Source organism: Copadichromis virginalis, linkage group LG19 (assembly GCF_057382275.1).
Source record: "Copadichromis virginalis isolate Kocher_CV1m ecotype Utaka linkage group LG19, C_Virginalis_male_GT1.1, whole genome shotgun sequence".
NCBI lineage: Eukaryota > Metazoa > Chordata > Actinopteri > Cichliformes > Cichlidae > Copadichromis > Copadichromis virginalis.
In genome coordinates, this window is record NC_140636.1 from 34,134,389 (window position 1) to 34,154,247 (window position 19,859).

The 19,859-nt window shown below is 44.3% G+C and overlaps 1 protein-coding gene across 7 annotated transcripts in view; it reads left to right on the top strand.

Moving 5' to 3' along the window:
* Positions 1-19,859, top strand: part of ttll5 (tubulin tyrosine ligase-like family, member 5) — a 75,248-nt gene that overhangs the window by 12,033 nt on the left and 43,356 nt on the right. For all 7 annotated transcript variants that reach the window (XM_085441593.1, XM_085441597.1, XM_085441595.1 and 4 more), the window contains exons 8-14: positions 4,844-4,913; positions 5,004-5,088; positions 10,487-10,588; positions 10,702-10,793; positions 10,916-11,023; positions 17,853-17,934; positions 18,276-18,337. In XM_085441593.1, the coding sequence (XP_085297719.1) occupies positions 4,844-4,913; positions 5,004-5,088; positions 10,487-10,588; positions 10,702-10,793; positions 10,916-11,023; positions 17,853-17,934; positions 18,276-18,337 (601 nt within the window). The remainder of the gene's footprint in view (positions 1-4,843; positions 4,914-5,003; positions 5,089-10,486; positions 10,589-10,701; positions 10,794-10,915; positions 11,024-17,852; positions 17,935-18,275; positions 18,338-19,859) is intronic.

Sequence of the window (19,859 nt, forward strand, 5' to 3'; positions counted from 1 at the left end):
ACCAGGGTGACTTCTTCCTCGACACTGATGCCAGCAATTGTGGGATTGGAGCGATTCTCTCCCAAGTGCAAGGGGGCGAAGAGCGGGTCTTGGCCTATGGGAGCAGGCGGCTGTCGGCTACCGAACAAAACTATTGTACGACCAGGCGAGAGCTTCTGGCGGTTGTGGCGTTCACTTCCCACTTCAGACAGTACCTGCTGGGTAGGCCGTTCACTGTCCGGACTGACCATAGCAGCCTCCGCTGGCTGACCAGGCTGAGGGAGCCCGAGGGCCAGCTGGCCCGCTGGTTGGAGAAGCTGGCAGAGTATAACTTCCAGGTGCTGCACCGACCTGGGAAAAACCACCAGAATGCGGATGCACTTTCCAGGAGACCCTGCCGCGCTTCATGCCCGTGCACACTCCCAGAGCCCACCATCAACAGCGACCGGTTCGAGCATAAAGGTGTGCAGTGTAACTTAGAGGACTGTGGTACCAGCATGACCCCCCCAGGGCAGCCCCCAGTGGGGGTAGTGGGGCCTGATGGTACCGATGGGAAAAGCCGGGTAGCAGAACCAGAGTGTGCACCCGTAGCAGCAGTGGACTGTTGTTCCAGTAGTAGCCACGACACCTGCCCAAATATCCACCGGGTGGATGAGTCCCATCACACTAGCTTGTTCAGTGGCTGGACCCCAGAACAGCTCTTGGCTAGCCAGAAGAACGATGTGGATATAGGCCCAGTTTGGGAATGGAAGGAAAAAGGGGAAGGTCGGCCCGTCTGGGCCGATGTAGCAGCATGCAGCCCCGCAACCAAAGCCTACTGGGCGCAGTGGAAGAGACTGTACCTAAAAGATGGAGTGCTGGTGAGGAAATTCCACTGTACAGAAAGTAATGTGTTTTTCCCCCAAATCCTTCTGCCTCACGCCTATCGTCACTCCGTAATGCAGCAGATGCACGATGGCCCAGTGGGTGGCCACTTTGGGGCAGAAAGGACCCTGGCACGCTTGAAGAATAGGTACTACTGGTACAACATGAAAGATGATGTGACCCTGTGGTGCCGCACTTGCACCAGTTGTGCTGAAAGGGCGCGGCCCCCAAAAACCCCACAGGCAGCGATGGGCACGGTACGTGTTGGCGCCCCCATGGAGAGGATTGCAGTCGATCTGATGGGACCGTTGAACGAAACAGAAAGGCATAACCGATTCATATTGGTGGTACAAGACTACTTCAGCAAGTGGGTGGAGGCTTATCCAGTCCCCGATGCACAAGCGCCCACGGTGGCAGGAAAGGTTGTTGCGGAGTGGGTATGTAGATATGGAGCCCCACAGTCTCTGCATAGCGACCAGGGCACCAACTTTGAGTCGGCTGTGTTCCAGGGGATGTGTGAACTGTTCGGAATCAAAAAGACACGCACCACGCCCTTTCATCCACAGTCCGATGGCCAGGTAGAGCGTTTTAATGCTACCCTGCAGAAGGCCTTAGCCACCACCGCGGAGCGCTGCCACTGGGACTGGGATATAATGATCCCCTATGCTGTCATGGCTTATCGGGCAACTAAGCACAGTTCCACAGGATTGACCCCAAACATGATGCTTCTGGGCCGAGAGATAACCGAGCCTATTGACCTGGTCGCGGGTCTGCCGGCCGACGACACCCCCAACTGCACTACACCACAGTATGTGGTGCAACTCAGGGAAAGGCTGGAGCTTTCCCACCAACTGGCACGGGAGGCTCTCGGGAAATCTGTTGAGCGCGCTAAGAAACAGTACGATAAGAATATCTGCCAAGTTCAGTATCCAGTCGGCGCTGCAGTGTGGCATCTGATCAAAGGGACCAAGAGAGTGCGGCACAAGGTTCGCAAGTTTCTGCCTTCCTATGAGGGCCCCTACTTCGTAGTGGGCCTGTTGGATGATTTAGTCTACTGCATTAAAAAGGGGCCCCGAGCAAAGGCTAAAGTGGTTCATCACGACAGACTCAAGCCTTATCACTCAAGAACGCCGCTGGACAACAGCTGGGTCTTCCAAGACTCCGACCAGGCAGCACCCACCGAGGTGCCTCCTCCAGCGCTCGACGAAAGCGATTCTGACATTGATTTCGGCCCCTTCGACTTGTGGGAGACCCCAGCTGGGGCAGATCAACCAGATACTGGTGCTTCCCTGAGAGCTGGCTCTCCGCCACCCGCTCAAGGAGATGGTAGTGGGTTGCCAGCCAGCCCTGTTCAGCCTTACATGGATGGGGCTGAAGGACCAGAACAGCACCCTTCCTTCAGGTCCATACCCCGTTCCAGACCACAGCGTGTGCGGCGGGCGCCGGACATGTTTGGTGACTGGGTCAGTCACTAGGCTAGTATGTCCTAACTGAGTCGGGGTGTAGGCGGATCGCTGCCCTGCTCAGTAGTTAAAAAAAAAAAAAAAAATTGTTCATGTTACATATGTTAAGGGATATGACTGTTGTAAATTGAGTTGTTACAGGGGGCTATTCTTACGTGTACTGTTGGGCTTGTTTGTCTTGCTGTTTCCTGGCAACATGGCTGTCGACGGGCTGCAAGTTATTGTTTGAACTGTTTATACTAATGAGGTAAAGCTGGATATAGGGGTAAACGTTCAGCTGTAGTGCCTTAATGTCTTTCTTTATGAATACTGTCTATGTGAAGGGCGGGATATGGACATTGACTTGCACCCTCCTCAAAGTGAACCCTGTACATCCTATGTTTTCTTGTGCTTAAAATATGGACAGTTGTCTACTTCAAGATTGTTCCATCCTAAGGATCGCCATTTTTGGACTGGGGGCACGAATGCTGTATGTTTCCTTGTTAATGGGGGGTTCATGTGCTGGAATGATGTTAAGGGTTTAATTATCATCCAGAGTGGGGGTAGTGTTACAGGCATGGTCCTTTAAGGGTGAAGCCTGATGGGAAATGTATGCGGGTGTGTGTAGCGGAACTGCCTGTCGGGTGTGTGAGGGTGAGCGGAGAAGGAAAAGAAAAGTAACGGTTAACTACAGAAGAGACGAAGAGAAAGTAAATAAAAGGAATATAATAACTCCCTCGGCAGCCAAAGTTGTATCGGCGATGCCCGCTGTGAGTAAACTGTTTCAGCCCACTGTACGCGGTGTTCGTGCCTTGGAGGAGAAATAAAGGTTCGGTAAAGCAGTTTCCTACGCCTCCCTCGATCTTCTTGCTAGCGGAGTTGACCTGTATAGTAAGCTGTTGCCGGGTGCGAGTCAAGTAACTGCCAGAGGTTTCCTTACTACGGTTCGGGGCCGCGGATCTGGCGCGGTAACAGTGGGGTGGCTGTAGCTCAGGAGGTAGAGTAGGTCATCTGCTGATTGTCTGCTGATCAGAAGGTTGGTTGTTCGATCCCTGGCTTCCCCGGTTTGTATCTATTAGAGTATGAATGTTAGTTAGAAAGCATAGAAAAGAGTCTGTGTGTGAATGGGTGAAAAAAGTGCTTTGAGTGCTCCAGGAGAACAGAAAAGCACTATATAAGAATCAGTCCATTTACATACTTAAAACCAGCATTGGGGCACATTCTTGGGTAGAGCCTGGTCAGTGCTTTGTGTATAGCTTTTTTTAACAAGTCACAAACATACAACATTGGCTATGGAGATTTTACAGTTCAAGTTGTACTACTGTTTACAGTAGTACACTTTACATTCATTGCCACCATTGCAGACTGTTAACTGGAGGTTGGTGGGGCTTCTCTGACTTTCCGAATAGGAAATATGAGTTGAAGGGGGCATTCGAGATTAAATTTCGGACCAGGGACTCAGAAATCCTGATTTCTGACCTAATCTGAAATGCACAGTTCTTCTCCCCAAAATAGCCTTTTCAAAAAAATAAAAATAGTGTTGGCATATTTGTAAAGTATGAAAGATAAAACAACACTGAACACAATTAACTGAATCTTTCTTTGTTAATGGGGACTCCAGCACTGGGACTAGTGTTTAATAGTAACTACAAAGCTAAAGCCAGCAGAGTTTAAGGATAGGTTAACACGGACTGAGAAACGGGGAGAAGAAAACAGCTAATCTTAATGCCAAGCAAAGCTCAAAACAATAATACTGACTGTCAGTCAGCTCTTCTGTTGTGTGTGTGTGTGAGAATAAACCATGTGCAAGCATGAATTCGCATTAAGGGTAAAACCTTAGTGGGAGTTAACTATAAGCACACTGACATAAAAAAGTACCATGTGAACTCAAACAGTCACTTGGCCAGATGTTATCTAAGTGTGGGGGTTGCACTGATACAGCTGTCTTCGAAGTAAGTATCAACCAGCGTTTCAGACATTAATAAGCTTCGCGGAGTAAATCACACACTTTCAAGGCCCCGGGCTCTTGGAGGAGCTCAACAAGGTTCTCACCCTTGGAAAACATGTGCACGATTCTTCTTCTTCTCAGGCATTTTTATGAAACAGTGGAAAGAATGTCAGAGCGATATTTGGAGAAAAGAAAGAAATACGTTCATCTTTTTTGCTTTGCTTTTTCTCTGAACTGTAGCCAGCGCTGAGGTTACTCCAACTCCTACCCCCCCCCCGCCCTTTACCCCATCTCTTCTCAACTTCACCACCTGCAACACATTTCAACCTCATAAATGACCCATCTCCCACCACCAGATTGTGTTTTTATAGGCTGTTATTGAAGCTTGACCCGCTATGACCAGCGTCACTGAAACTTTTCTTCATCTTATTATCCTTTGATGTTTATGGTTCACTGCAGCGTCTTGTCAGCCCAATGAACTTGAGTATTTAATGCAGTTCTATATGAATCATTCGTGGTGTTGTAGCTTTAAACTTGTGATAAAATACTGCCCGCATTTTCTTCTGTGTTCATCATATCTTCTTTTGTGCGTCCTGCTTCTCATCTACAGCCAAATCAGATTTCCATGACTGAAAACATTTTGGTGTCTCGCTATATTAATAACCCGCTACTCATTGATGGTGAGTTGTTACAGTTATATTTTTGCTATTTTCTTTTGACAGATTTGCACTGAACAATTTTATGACTTAATCTAATTGTTGTTTTTACAGGGTTCAAGTTTGACGTTCGTTTGTACGTGTTGGTAACGTCTTACGATCCTCTCCTCATCTATGTGTATGAGGAAGGCTTGGCTAGGTGAGTGTTTTTACCTTTGAAATGGTGACTAATACAATAGAAGCTATCTCCTGGTGCTTTTACATAAGATTTTATGTTGTCTTTTTGGTATCCATCCATCCATACAGCCATACATCTTGCTGTTTATCTGCTTTTAGCTGATAGAGACGGTAATTTTATTTTTTATTTTTTATTTTTTATTCCTATTTATTCTATTTATCCCCTTTGTATATTTTATTTATATTTGTCTCTGTATATATATATATATATTGCTATATATATATATATATATATATAGCAATATATATATATATATATTGCTATATATATAGCTATATATATATATATATATATATATTGCTATATATATATATATATATATATAGCAGCTGGATAGCGTAGTGGTTAAACTACACGCCTTTGGAACAGAGGATCACAAGTTCGATTCCTGCCTGGGGCGTCTGTATCCAGTAAGGGTCCTAAGGCTAGACCCCCTATGCTAAGCAAGCCTACCGCAGACATGAGCGAGACAGATAAATATGAAGGCATGCCGGCTCGGACGTCGCCCGGATCAACAAGGTCCGCGTCAGGTGTTGAGGAACCAGGGCACCCTGACAAAAAGTGGGCTACTGGAACAAGAAGGCATCGGTGGGCAAGGGACGAAAACAGGGCGTTGTTGGAATGCTACTACGCAAGTAACCCCGGCGGAAGGGGCTACATGAATAGGATGAGGGACCTATGGATTCTTCGATACCCAACATCCACAATGACGGCGAAACAACTAGTAGCTCAGTGTTCCAACATTCGAAAGAAGGGACTGCTCTCACAGCTAGAGATTGACGAGGTACAACACAAATGCTACGGCAAGGAGGAGTCAGGACGCCAGGTCAGGGGGGAGATATCATCACCCCCACCCGAGATTGGGTACATAGCCCCAAGTGCGATAGGAGAAGGATCGTTGAGTGCGAGAGGAGCTGACCTGAAAAATAGGATCATGGCCAAGCTTGAAACCTGGATCCCCCGTAGCTGGTTACCAAGATTACGTGAAGTACCCTCAGAAGGTCTGCTAGATGATGTTAATGCAGCACTACGGGCAATACCTACAACCACGATTACCGACACTAATAAGCTGATCTACAATACGGCAGCAGTGATCAGTGAGATGCTTGGCTACAAGTTGAACAGCCACAAGGGGCAGTACCCTCCATGGAGAAGGAGGCTAGAGGGCAAGATCAAAGTAGCACGGAGGGAGGTTAGCCAACTAACGGAGTTGCAGAAAGGTGGGACAAATAAGGTGCCTAAGAAATACAGCAAGCTGTCCATACCTGAGGCCTTGGAAACTGCCAAGCAAAGACTCACAGCCTTGGCCAGCCGCTTGAGGAGGTACACCAGAGAGATAGAAGGCAGGAGAATAAACCAGCTGTTCTCCACAGAACCAGCAAAGGTGTACTCTCAGTGGCAAGGGAACAATAAGAGAACAGCACCACCAAGGCTGGAGACGGAGCAATACTGGAAGAGCATATGGGAGAAGGATGCAACCCATAACGGCAATGCTCAGTGGCTAGTGGATCTGAGGGCAGACCACAGCGACCTCCCTGAACAGGGTCCAGTAACCATCACAGTGGCAGATATCCAAGAAAGGGTCTCCAGTATGAAGAGTTGGACAGCACCAGGGCCCGACATGGTTCACGCCTACTGGCTGAAGAAGCTGACTGCACTCCACGAGCGTCTGGCAGCACAAATGAACCAGCTGCTAGTTAACGAGAGACACCCGGAATGGCTAACTGAAGGCCGGACGGTCCTGATCCCCAAGGACCCCAAGAAGGGACCAATAACCTGCCTCAGTACTACATGGAAGCTCCTGTCAGGCATCATATCGGCTAAGATGAACAGGCACATGGGTCAATACATGAGCGGGACACAGAAAGGAATTGGCAAGAATACCAGAGGTGCAAAACACCAGCTACTGGTAGACAGAACAATCAGCCGAGACTGCAAGACCAGACTGACCAACCTGTGCACTGCCTGGATTGATTACAAGAAGGCCTATGACTCAATGCCCCACAGCTGGATACTGGAATGCCTAGAATTGTACAAGATCAATGGGACCCTAAGAGCCTTCATCAGGAACTCAATGGGGATGTGGCGTACAACACTAGAGGCCAACTCCAAGCCCATAACACAAGTCACCATCAAGTGCGGGATCTACCAAGGAGATGCTCTGTCCCCACTGCTGTTCTGCATAGGCCTGAACCCCCTCAGTGAGATCATTAACAAGACTGGCTACGGATACCGACTACGGAACGGAGCAGTTGTCAGCCACCTCCTGTACATGGATGACATCAAGCTGTATGCCAAGAGTGAACGAGACATCGATTCACTGATCCACACTACCAGGCTATACAGCAATGACATTGGAATGTCGTTCGGACTGGAGAAGTGTAGTCGGATGGTAACAAAGAGAGGGAAGGTAGTCAGAACTGAGGGGATTGAACTACCAGAAGGCAACATTGCAGACATAGAGGACAGTTACAAGTACCTGGGGATCCCGCAGGCAAATGGGAACCATGAAGAGGCCGCTAGAAAGGCTGCAACCACCAAGTACCTGCAGAGGGTCAGGCAAGTCCTGAGGAGTCAGCTGAATGGTAAGAACAAGATCCGGGCCATCAACACGTACGCCCTGCCCGTGATCAGGTACCCTGCTGGGGTAATAGGCTGGCCAAAGGAGGAGATAGAAGCCACTGACATAAAGACAAGAAAGCTCCTTACCATGCATGGAGGGTTTCACCCCAAGTCCAGCACCCTGAGGCTGTACGCTAAGCGGAAGGAAGGGGGCCGGGGACTGGTGAGTGTCAGCACCACAGTCCAGGATGAGACAAGGAACATCCAAGAATACATTGGGAAGATGGCCCCAACTGACCGAGTGCTCAGTGAATACCTCAGGCAGCAGAAACCCAAGAAAGAGGAGGGAGACGAGGAACCATCATGGAAGGACAGGCCCCTGCACGGTATGTACCACCGGCAGATAGAGGAGGTGGCTGATATCCAGAAATCCTACCAGTGGCTGGACAAAGCTGGACTGAAAGACAGCACAGAAGCACTAATCATGGCAGCACAAGAACAAGCTCTGAGCACAAGATCCATAGAGGCTGGGGTCTATCACACCAGGCAAGACCCCAGGTGCAGGCTGTGTAAAGATGCCCCAGAGACAATCCAGCACATAACAGCAGGGTGCAAGATGCTAGCAGGCAAGGCATACATGGAACGCCATAACCAAGTGGCCGGCATAGTGTACAGGAACATCTGTACTGAGTACAACCTGGAAGTCCCGAGGTCAAAATGGGAGATGCCCCCAAGGGTGGTGGAGAATGACCGAGCTAAGATCCTGTGGGACTTCCAGATACAGACGGACAAAATGGTGGTGGCTAACCAACCGGACATAGTGGTGGTAGACAAACAGAAGAAGACGGCCGTAGTGATCGATGTAGCGGTTCCGAATGACAGCAATATCAGGAAGAAGGAACACGAGAAGCTGGAGAAATACCAAGGGCTCAGAGAAGAGCTCGAGAGGATGTGGAGGGTGAAGGTAACGGTGGTCCCCGTGGTAATCGGAGCACTAGGTGCGGTGACTCCCAAGCTAGGCGAGTGGCTCCAGCAGATCCCGGGAATAACATCGGAGATCTCTGTCCAGAAGAGCGCAGTCCTGGGAACAGCTAAGATACTGCGCAGGACCCTCAAGCTCCCAGGCCTCTGGTAGAGGACCCGAGCTTGAAGGATAAACCGCCCGCAGGGGCGCGCTGGGTGTTTTTTATATAACAATTCTGTAACTGTAACTTCGGTCGTTGCTGTGCTTTTTTTTGGAAGTCGAATTTCCCAGAGGAACCCACCCGAGGGATTAATAAAGTTCTATCTTATCTTATCTTATCTTAATTTAAACAAATATATTAAACAAATATATATAGACTTCCCTTTCTCCAGCCACTTCCTCAGCTCTTCTGGGCTGTGTTACCAAAGTGTTCCTGATTTAGCTGAGAGACAAATTCTTTTAAGTGTGTCCTGGGTCTGCCCCAGGTTCTCCTACCGGTATACCCCAAGACACCTCACTTAGGAGGCACTCACAATGCTTCTTATGTAGAAGTCACCTTAACTTGATGAGATGATGATCAAAGTCTTCACTTTTATTTTTTTGCAACTGAAAAATAACAGTATGTTACGTCTTTATGATTCAACACCTACATTTCCACTCTGTGTTGTTTGCTGTTGCTGGCGTCGCCACATCACGATGCATTTGATTGACACACTTCAACTGCAGTTCACACACTTCTCAGAGTCATCCATAGGGTTGTATTTGACTTTCTAGTTGGTCAGTTCTGGCTGGATGGCATAGATAGAACAATAAGTCACCATCATCTTCATGTCCACTCAACACATTCTTTTACTAAATATAAGTTCTTTCTCTCTTCTAAAACCACCAGTTATCAATTTAAAATTCAGTGATGTGAGATTGTCCTTGCCTCTCACTCTGTCAGCCCTGTGAAGGACTAGCGAGCTGTCCTCTTGGCTTCTGACAGTTTGAATAGGCTCCCCTAATTTAGATAAGTGGTTAACCAACATGAAACTTCCTGTTTATATGTGTCACGTTATATTAGGTTTTTGTGCCACGTTGCGTGTTGTTAAGGAAAGTCTTGTTTATTATTATGGATCCAGCGGGACTTTGTGAAACACTACATTCATCTTCCTTTAGCACCCACAAGAGGGCATCCTAAACTTTGCAGACTGCCTGTGTGGAGCGTGTGGCTTTGGCCACTTTAAAACAAAGCGCTCTATTGTTTCACTTGTAGGATGTGCTAATCAAATGTTTGCTGATTGTGACATTGTTCAAAGCTCATATCTATCACGACTTTATGTAATTGCGCTCGAGTTATTAGGCCTGGGTGTTCAGAGCAATAATAATTTCTTTAACAAAGAAAGGCTATTGTCAGACACGGTTGGGTCAGGAGAGGGTTGATGATTTATAGAATGACTGGCTCCTCACCTCGCTCTGATAGAGGTGCGTGCTCATGCTGGAAACACAGTGCCACTTCCCTCTTATTTGCTGGCTTCATTATCAACTGTTTTCAGTAAATCATGGCCGAATCTTGAATCCCACTTTTATCTCCTGACATTCCTTCACATGTGTTGGTATTCAGGTACATGGTGTGTGCCAAAGGAATTCTCATTATTGCACATGTGGCATCCACTCCTCTCAAACACTGCCAGAAACTAATCTCTTTCCCAAGTGCCCTTATTATTTATAGTCAAGTGTCTTACAAATGTGGATGTTACGGCACATGGATATGTAGGGGAATAGTTGGATTACGTAGAAGGATTTTTCCCCCCCCTTTTTCCTCTTGTGTAAATAAACCCTGCTCCTTCACAGATTTGCCACAGTTAAGTATGACAGGACTTCAAAGAACATCAAGAACACATTCATGCACCTCACCAACTACAGCGTGAACAAAAAGAGCAGCGATTATGTCAGGTAAGTCCCTTCAGTGATCAAAATACAACGCGGTGCTGTTACGGGAAGGCTCCCCCTCTGACTCATCCATTTATTACGGCTGGAGTGTTTGAAGCTCATTTCTTTCTTTTCAGTTGCGATGACCCCGAAGTTGAGGATTATGGGAACAAATGGAGTATGAGTGCAGTGCTGAGGTATTTGAAGCAGGAGGGGAAGGACACCACATGTGAGTTAGACCTTCACCTTGTTCTTTTCATTTTTAATATCCATGCAATGACGACAGAAGTAACTTTTCAATCTGTTTTCTTTTTTAAAATATCTTATTTTCCTTTGATGTTTCTGTCGCAGTGCTGATGAAGCAAGTTGAGGACCTCATCGTCAAAGCTGTACTGAGCGCTGAGCTACAGATAGCCACCGCCTGCAAGACATTTGTTCCTCACAAGACAAACTGCTTTGGTAATCATTTCCTATTCTTCTTAAAACTATCTTTTTTCCCCAGCCACAGTTAAAACAATCTAGTCCCCCAAAATATGCTTACACCTGCTACAGCCACTGTGAATTATGGGATCCAGCTGCGTTTCCAAAAGAATTTGCTAAAATTCTGAAAGACTAGTCTGAATGTGAAGGCCATCAGCACAAATGTGGCTCCTCAAGAATTTCTTTTGAATGAAATTTGAACTCCGGGGGGAAAGAAAATCTCTCTTTTTGCTCACGGTGCAGAAGCACTCACACATACTTAGTCATACATATTACCACACCCCTCACATTTCTCTTCAGCTTCAGATTCATTGTCCAGCAGCTCCTCCATACTATTTGTCCACTGAACCGTGCTGAAGTTGTAGACATTCATTCCTCAGTGTGGAACCTTCCTGCATGCTTGCTGCCCTCTGACTGGCTGCCGGGTCGTGGACGGCCTGTTGACTGAAGCAGGAATTTGCTTCCTCTCCTCTGTTGCCATTCAGCCTGATTTAGACTGACTGTTTTCTTGGCTAGTCTTGCCTTGCAGTGGGCTCGTGTGAACTCCATTTTGGAGCCATTACCCATGTTAGTGTTGGCACTAATTGTCTGCGCTCTTTCTTCGTGTCTGGCAGCCTTTCTGAGATTTTGGGTTTGAAAGCGAGTATGCTGGCCTAGCTTCTCTCAGCACCACTGCCTCTTTTTCACTCTCTCCCCCCCTTTTCTCTTGCTGCTTCTTCTGCCGCGTTATGTTTATAATTCGCCCTTTCATGCTCACATTCTCCTCACCTCTCAGTCGTTAGAAAAATAAAGGACTCCACAGTTGTGACAGGCCTCTTAGACGTAATAGTCCTACGATGGGCGGTTGTTTGGGCTGTACTGGATGCATATCAGCAAAATATAACCATCAGACATTCGCCTGCATAAAGATGCTATCTGCACCCTGAGCATCACTGCAAGGTTGAGAAAACACACATTAACCCAGGGTGTAAAGGTGACCATGCAGGTATTTACTTACCAAGCCTCAACCTGGCTTTCATACATACCTGAGAGACACTGTATACAACGCGATGACATATTTTTGGAGAGAGGGGGTGAAAAACAAGAATGGATAAACAGGTTTGCTCCTGTTCTCATTCATTATTTTTGTCAGTGCTTGTATTCTGTTTTTGTGTTTTGTTTTGTTTTACCGGGCGATCGTGGCTCAAGAGTTGGGAGTTTGCCTTGTAATCGGAAGGTTGCCGGTTCGAGCCCCGGCTTGGACAGTCTCGGTCGTTGTGTCCTTGGGCAAGACACTTCACCCGTTGCCTACTGGTGGTGGTCAGAGGGCCCGGTGGCGCCAGTGTCCGGCAGCCTTGCCTCTGTCAGTGCGCCCCAGGGTGGCTGTGGCTACAATGTAGCTGCCATCACCAGTGTGTGAATGTGTGTGTGAATGGGTGGATGACTGGATATGTAAAGCGCTTTGGGGTCCTTAGGGACTAGTAAAGCGCTATATAAATACAGGCCATTTACCATTGTTTTGTTTTTTTAAATGCATTCACAAAAATGCTCCACAGATGCATGCAAACAGCACACTAGCAACTGAATCTGATCTTGCACCAACCTGTAGACGAGTAAGAATGTGTTCCTGTTTTATATTGTTTTGTTCATAGCCTGCTTTGAAACTGAACTAAAGGTGAACAAGTGGTAAGAGGTGTTTACATTAATATTGCAGAAACCCAAGTCTGCTTCATGTATACAGTAGCTGGACTGAACAATAACAATTAGGTACTGCACCTTTTGATTAGGACCCATAATACTCTGGAGTCTGTTGTGAGCATGGCCATTATCGTACTTCATCCGTATCAGTTTACTGTTGAATTTAGTGCAGTTTTGTTGTCTTAGATGGCCTCAAGCAAGTTAATTACAGCATTCATAGTCTATTTACAGGATTATATTTCCAAAGATAGACAGTAGACCACCCTCATCCTTTCTCTGTTGATCTGTCTCTCCCAGTGTGGTCATGTTGCTCTCTGTGTGTATGTGCATACATTATGAACACAGGAACATGTAGAAACCAGTATAAACCATGTGTTTTCCAAACATACAAGCTTAAAGCTGTCTAAGCTTCAGGCAGTCCAGTCCGATATCTTTGTGGGCTTCTTTTTCTTGTCCCTGAAATAAAAACCCACCCTAACCACCTGGGAGTCATGTTCACTCAGCCACTGTCAGCTCCTTTGCTTCTCCTCTTTCACTTATCCTTACTATATTTTCCCACTTCACAGCCACCACTATCCTCAGCCTTCTTCCTGGCATGCCTGTAATAGTAAACAGGTAAAGCGTCAGAATGCGTGGCAACAAATGCATGTGTGTTAGCTCAATGAACGTGCTGATAAAAGCAGCCATTGTTTAGAGTTTTAATACAGTCTGTTGCTTGTCTGGAAGGGAGCCATGCGAGACCATAAAGCACATTATAATCTTAATTTACTGCAAATTGTTCCCTGCCATTTTAATGTCTATTAATGGCTTTAATACAATGTTTATTGTTTTCCAATTGGATTTCTTCCCTTTGCTTGAATTGCACGGTGTGTCTAAATGCACATACTGTAACAAAATCTTTTTATAGCTCCGTAATGTCTCATGTGGGAAGAAATAAAAACAGCAGTTTTTTCGTTTTACATTGTAAGGAGTGGGTGTAAGTGTGTGTGTGTGTGAGTGTGTGTCCGTGGAGAGAAAATGCCACCCATGCAGCTCTTTACCGCTGCTGTGTGATTAATGGACAGGGTTTTTTGCTGAGAGATGCTGATTATGAGATGTTTTGATCTGATTAGCCAAGCCAAAGGCCTATTTTATTACACACAAAACATTCCACTTACTGGTCCTATGTTTCACTGAACGTCCCTCATTAAGTGCTGAGTGTGGTTGGATCTCCCGTCTGCGAACCACTCTGCCTGTCTTACATTTGTCAGATACTCCCACACTTCACTGCGGCACAGTGTTTGTTTTCCTATGATGACAGTGCAGCTGCTGTGTAACTGAGTGTTTTCGAGAATGATTAATGGTTTTGGGTCGCACTATCACAATAACGCTATAGAGTGTTAACAGCGACTTAATTTGTTGTCCTGGGAGTGTTTTCTCGATTGTGGCTCTGAGGCGTGCCTGTTAAGCTCCTTGCGACAGCAGTGAAACAGTTCAGCGCCATTAATTTATTTCTGAATTTAATTGTCCTTGCTGTGAAAAGAACACACATGAAGGAAATACTTTATGTTGATGTTGTTATTGTGGACCAACAAGCTGCATGGGCAGGGTGGGGGAGATCATTGTTTTTGGGCATTTGTCTGTTGTGGTGAATTTTCCAGCAGCGCCCATCCAATAACAAAAAAGAAAGCACACCAAAAAAAACCCTCAAAAAACTCTTCATCATCCCTTTTCTCTGTCATATTTATTCTCTCCCTCCCTCTTTAATGGGTGTGATGTGGATGTTCGCTGCCTCTCGTCTGCTTGTCTGTGATGCTTGTTGTGGGCTCTCTGTGGGCACATTTAAAAGTGTTCCCCTGGCAGCGGTCGAGCCGCAGAACAAACGTGCCTAACAGTGAGCGCTTCGACAGGCTCACAGGGAAGGAATGGCGTCTGCTACTAATTGGGGGAAAATTTGTGACACATGGAGCCTGCATGTCGGGGGGGACGGTGAGGTGGTGTAACACCTCCTGTTTTTTTTCTTTTGTTGTTGTTGTTTTTTCTCCCTGTTGTTGTGGTGCCACTGAAGTGAGAGCGTAAGCTAAGCCATTTTATTCCAGCGCTCTTGTCTATAAGCTTTATGATACACACACTCTCTCCCCATCTTCCTATAAAATGGATTGAATGGTATAAAGCTAGCAAGTGGAAAATAAAATGCTTTGCTAAGTGAGCACTGCTTAGCAGTGGGGGTCCCGTCCATCCGCAGAAGTTAAAGAAGGTAAAGATGGCAGTGGCAGCTTATGTTGCAGCTTTTGGCTTGTGGGCGTAAGGCAGACTTTGCTCATTTCCATCACGAAAATAGTGTTTGCACTTTCACCAATTTGGACCCTATGACACTACCATAAGTTCAGCTCTCAGTGCATGTGATATACAGTGACCCAGTGATATTGTGCTTCCCTGATGTAAAGAAATGTTCTCAAGGTGTGTCCTGAAAAAATTACATTTAACAAACTCATTTAAAGGTACAGTAAGTCATTCTTTGTTATTTAATAGAAAAAAGAATGTTGGACTCATTAATATACATAGATTAATGTGCAACTAAATCTTCTAGCAAACTGATACATTCTCATGAATGTAAAGAATTAATCCACTAAAAATATATAGGAGCAGGTGCCAGTGTGTGGATTTCAACATGTTGCCCATCATCTCGAATAAAGTGGCTGAGATGGACATCGATGTTCCGTCTAATCAAATTTTATTTATGTGGCGAGAGATCAGTCACTAGCTATTCAGGATATTCTCAACAACTTATAGTATCGCTGTCAGTAGACAGAAGTGAGCTTTACTGACTCATCGAGTTCTATCAGACCTTTTCAGCCTTCTCCAGTGTTGATCGATGTGGACACAAAGCATGTAGACAGCTGAGGTAAACAGAGGACTGACCGCCTATACTCACTACACATGAACACTATATCTGGGATTATGAATTGAAATAAGACAGGTAATGCCGCGTTCCAGATACCTCGCAACACTCCCAAGTTAGGATCTTCCAGAAAAAGCTAGGAGAAACAGGATTTGTTTTGGTTCTTGGCAAGGAAGAGTCATTTAGGTATCACTAGAAATACAGCATACTTATTTTTTGCACTTAAAAAACACATTCATGTATCGAGCCTGATCAGTTCTGTGTATGGCTTATTTAGCAGTGGAAGTACAGATTAAAAATTCACAATTTTACAAACATTTAAATTCAGCACCACCTTCTTGGATTACTAAGTTGGGGTATGTCGATTTGTTCTGATTTTTCAAGTTTCAGTCCGAGTTGAGGGGGCGTTTCACAAAAAATCTCTGAATGGGAACTTCCGACTTATTCAGCAACGCACCATAATAAAAGAGAATTCAGTATTCAGTTGACTGCAATCTGAAATCTATTAACACCTAGTGGAGAGATTTTAAACACTGTTCCTTTAATGTTGAAAATAATTTTATTTACAGCAAACAAGAACCCTATGCCACAATTTCAGTTCAACATATTTTCTCTGTTGGTCCAGAGCAGATTTGTTTCTTACAAAAACTGCATGGCTGTTGCATTTCTTTTCAACAGAAACAGTTTATTCATTCAAACACGAATGAGCAGACAGCTTTACATTGCATGCGGATAGCCTATAAATTACATACACCAAACAGACATGTTTGTATGAGTCATGTTTTCGCCATATAACGAAATCCATATAACCTTTTATAAGCATATGCTCCTATAACCCATTTGTCACTCACAGAAAGGAAATGTAACATCTGTCCTCAGATACAAAATGCATTTCATTCTAAAATGAATTGAAAGTAATAAATGGAGACCCGCATTTTTTACCAAAATGAACAAAACTTCTTGACCATTTCTGATGAATATCAAGCAGTTTTACTTGACATCTGCCTCCAGGATTTTATTTTTTGTTCCAACATCTGCAAGTTATTTAGACATGCTCCAGTGTACATACTATACACATCTCATACAACTCATGGTTTGTTTAATGGTTAACTTCACGAGTTTTTAACTATATACAACATCACATAATTACATTTACTCATCCTTTTAAACTTGATCTGCTCTGTTTTATCAATGTGATACTGAATGTAAAGCTGGGGCCACTGGTGGCTGTCATGCTGGCTTTTGTGTGCTTAACACTGGCATTGACCTGAGATGTTAGAACAAACAGTGCTGCTTACAGCAGCTTTGAAACCTCCAGCCACCCAGGCCTATTCTCAACATAGCCTGTTCTTTTGAAGTGCCATTAGAGGGATTTTTTCTCTGCCTCTTTGGCTGGGCTTCACGCTATCCCTGTAAAATACTGCGGTTTCCCTGCACGCTGCTGCTGGGGCCGATGGCTCGTTGGCTTATTGGGTGACACTCCCCAGAACAGTGTGAGAGCTTTCATATGGCACATAGGGCAACTCTGCCACTGTGAGCCATATATCAGTCAGTGAAACAGGAGAGAAAATTGGAGTAGAGTGGATTAATTTTTACATGGGGAACTGCCTGACCACTTTTTTATTGTGTCACTCAGTGCTCAGCTATAACTGGGGTGAAATATATACTATAATAATATATTGTCTAAGGCTTTCTAATTCCCTAGATTTTGCCACTGTAAGTCATGGTCCCAGTTTAGTATCTGAATTTATTTTCCAAGTTAAAAAGATACTAACTTATGATGGTGCTGGAACTCTTTCTGGTGACCATTAGGGCAGTGTCCTTCTAGGTAATATCTAATGAAACTATGTACATTTGACTTTAACCTTCTCAACCAAAATTATTTGCTGGACAGTTTGTTTTTGAGCCACCATCTTATGTAAGAATCTTCATGAGAGATGTGTATATATATGCTTGGTTAAAGCATTTGAGCCAGTCCCTCAGTAGCAGGCACTGGTAAATGTTTCTTTCTTGAATGATTGGGTATATAACATGCGTGTAATCAATAGCAGAAAGTCATGGGCCATGTTGCCAGATGCCACATAATGAGGTTATGACAGAACTCTGGAAGTGCTTCTGACTTTGATATCCTTCATCCTTTAACTGAGCAGATCTGGGAGATTTTTTCTTTTTTTTTTTAGTAATCCTGTTTCTGCTGACTTCTTTGTCTGCAGTAAAACCTTTTGATTCATTTTGTGTTTCCCTCTATAGAACTGTATGGTTTTGATGTGCTCATTGACTCCAACCTCAAACCCTGGTTGTTAGAGGTGAACCTTTCTCCCTCCCTAGCCTGGTGAGTGACTCAATTACTGTATTAAATTGTTGTCATTTGTTATTTCAGGAGGATCTCTTTTCCAAAACACGCAGTACTTTGCAAAAGTATTGAGACACCCCTCATTTCTTTATTATAGTTTGCTTCAAAGGAGCCAGCCTTTCTTTTATTATTTTAAAGTGCTCTTGAGCAGTAGTTCTCCATGTAAAATGTAAAGCTGTAGGTGTTTTTTTTTTAATCATCTCAAGGTTGTAAAATGTTCCTAATTTCAGTGCCATGTTGAAGGCACTCAACTGATGAGCATTTTAGTCTGACATTATATGCCAATAATGTTTTTGTTTGTGAAATCTGCTTATTTACAGTGATGCTCCCTTGGATTTAAAGATAAAGGCCAGCATGATTGCAGACATGTTTTCACTTGTGGGTGAGTGCATCCGGCAGGAATGAATGCAGCTTATATTTAATTCCACAGTTTTGCACAAGTGGGTGGACTTTATAGACAATCACTTCATTTAAAATGTGCACTTTGAGCTTGATGTAGACTTGCATAGGAAATGCTGGTGAATTAAAGTAGCCTCAGGCCCTGATACCTCACACATTGGTGTTTGACTATTAGGAAGCAAGTGCTTAGGCTTAGGCATAGATAAAAGCCCTTGTAAGAATGTGTACAGGTATTGGTGAATGGGGCTTGTAGTGAGAAAACACTTTGAGTGCTTAAATAGAAAAGCGCTATATAAGTACCAGTCCATTTACATGTCTGTATCTCCATATTATCAGCCACTAAATAAAAATCAAAGGACAAATCTTGGGAGAATATCGACATTAAAAGTTATGGGGAAAAAGTAAACATTAACAGATGTCAGGTTTAAAGCAAACAGTTGCATTGGTACATGTTAACAATGTTAAAAGGGCAATTACGGGAGTCTTTTTGGAACTTTGTAGGCATCGATCTGACTAAAGTCAAAAAGAATAGTTGTTATAATTCACAACTTGTGACAACAAAACAAGATTATTTTTTTATTGCCTTTTCATATTATCCTAATAAGGACTTATAAATAACTACACATAAAATATTAGCGAAGTCTGTTGATGTTTCATGTCTCTAAAAGAAAAAAACATATCTTTCAATGTATTGAATTTTTAAATCACCAAATATCGTATCAGTATGAATCTTAAAAATACTATAACGCTGACGTTCCACACCTACAGTAAGCCATCAATATACAAATCGCAACGCAGAATGAAGCTAGATTAACTGTTGAGTAACAAGGAGTCAGAGCCTATAAACAAATTGAACTGAAGATTTAGATGTTCTTTAAGGTTAAATTTTGCATTACTCATGCTTAAGCTCTGGATGGAAAAATACTTAGGCACAATTAAGAGATCATTCAGTGAGCATTTATTGCACAAGTATATATTTGGGGAAAAGACATTATTTTGGCGAGGCTAACATGAAACGAAAAGTGCTGCAAGTATGCTTTTTTTCTGTGCTAGTGTCACTAAAAGCCATAACTGCTAGTTGCTTCTTTTAACCAGCAGGTTTTAAGTGGAGACAGTCGACTATTGTTTAATGCTTAATGTTTTCCTGCATTCCACGAGTTGAGTTTTGCAAAGTGCCAAAAATAGCTGTATGGCTTCCTAATGGGCGCTCCACTGTTGAAAGAACAAATCGTAGCTTTCATTAATTGACATTAAATGACTTGCAGACAAAAAACGTTAACGTAAGCCTACTTTTTGTGGTCATTAAGCCTGGCCCAAGGCAGAGATCAACATTGTTTTTTAATGTTTGCTGCAGGGAAAGAGAGATACTGTGTCTTTGTTATGTTTCCTCCCTTCTTAATTATAAATTCTCATGTAGATGAAGACTTCAGATATGAAACTATAGGAGCCCACATAGTTTTAGACTTTATCCTTTTCTTTGTAGATACAAAATAAATCCGTATACG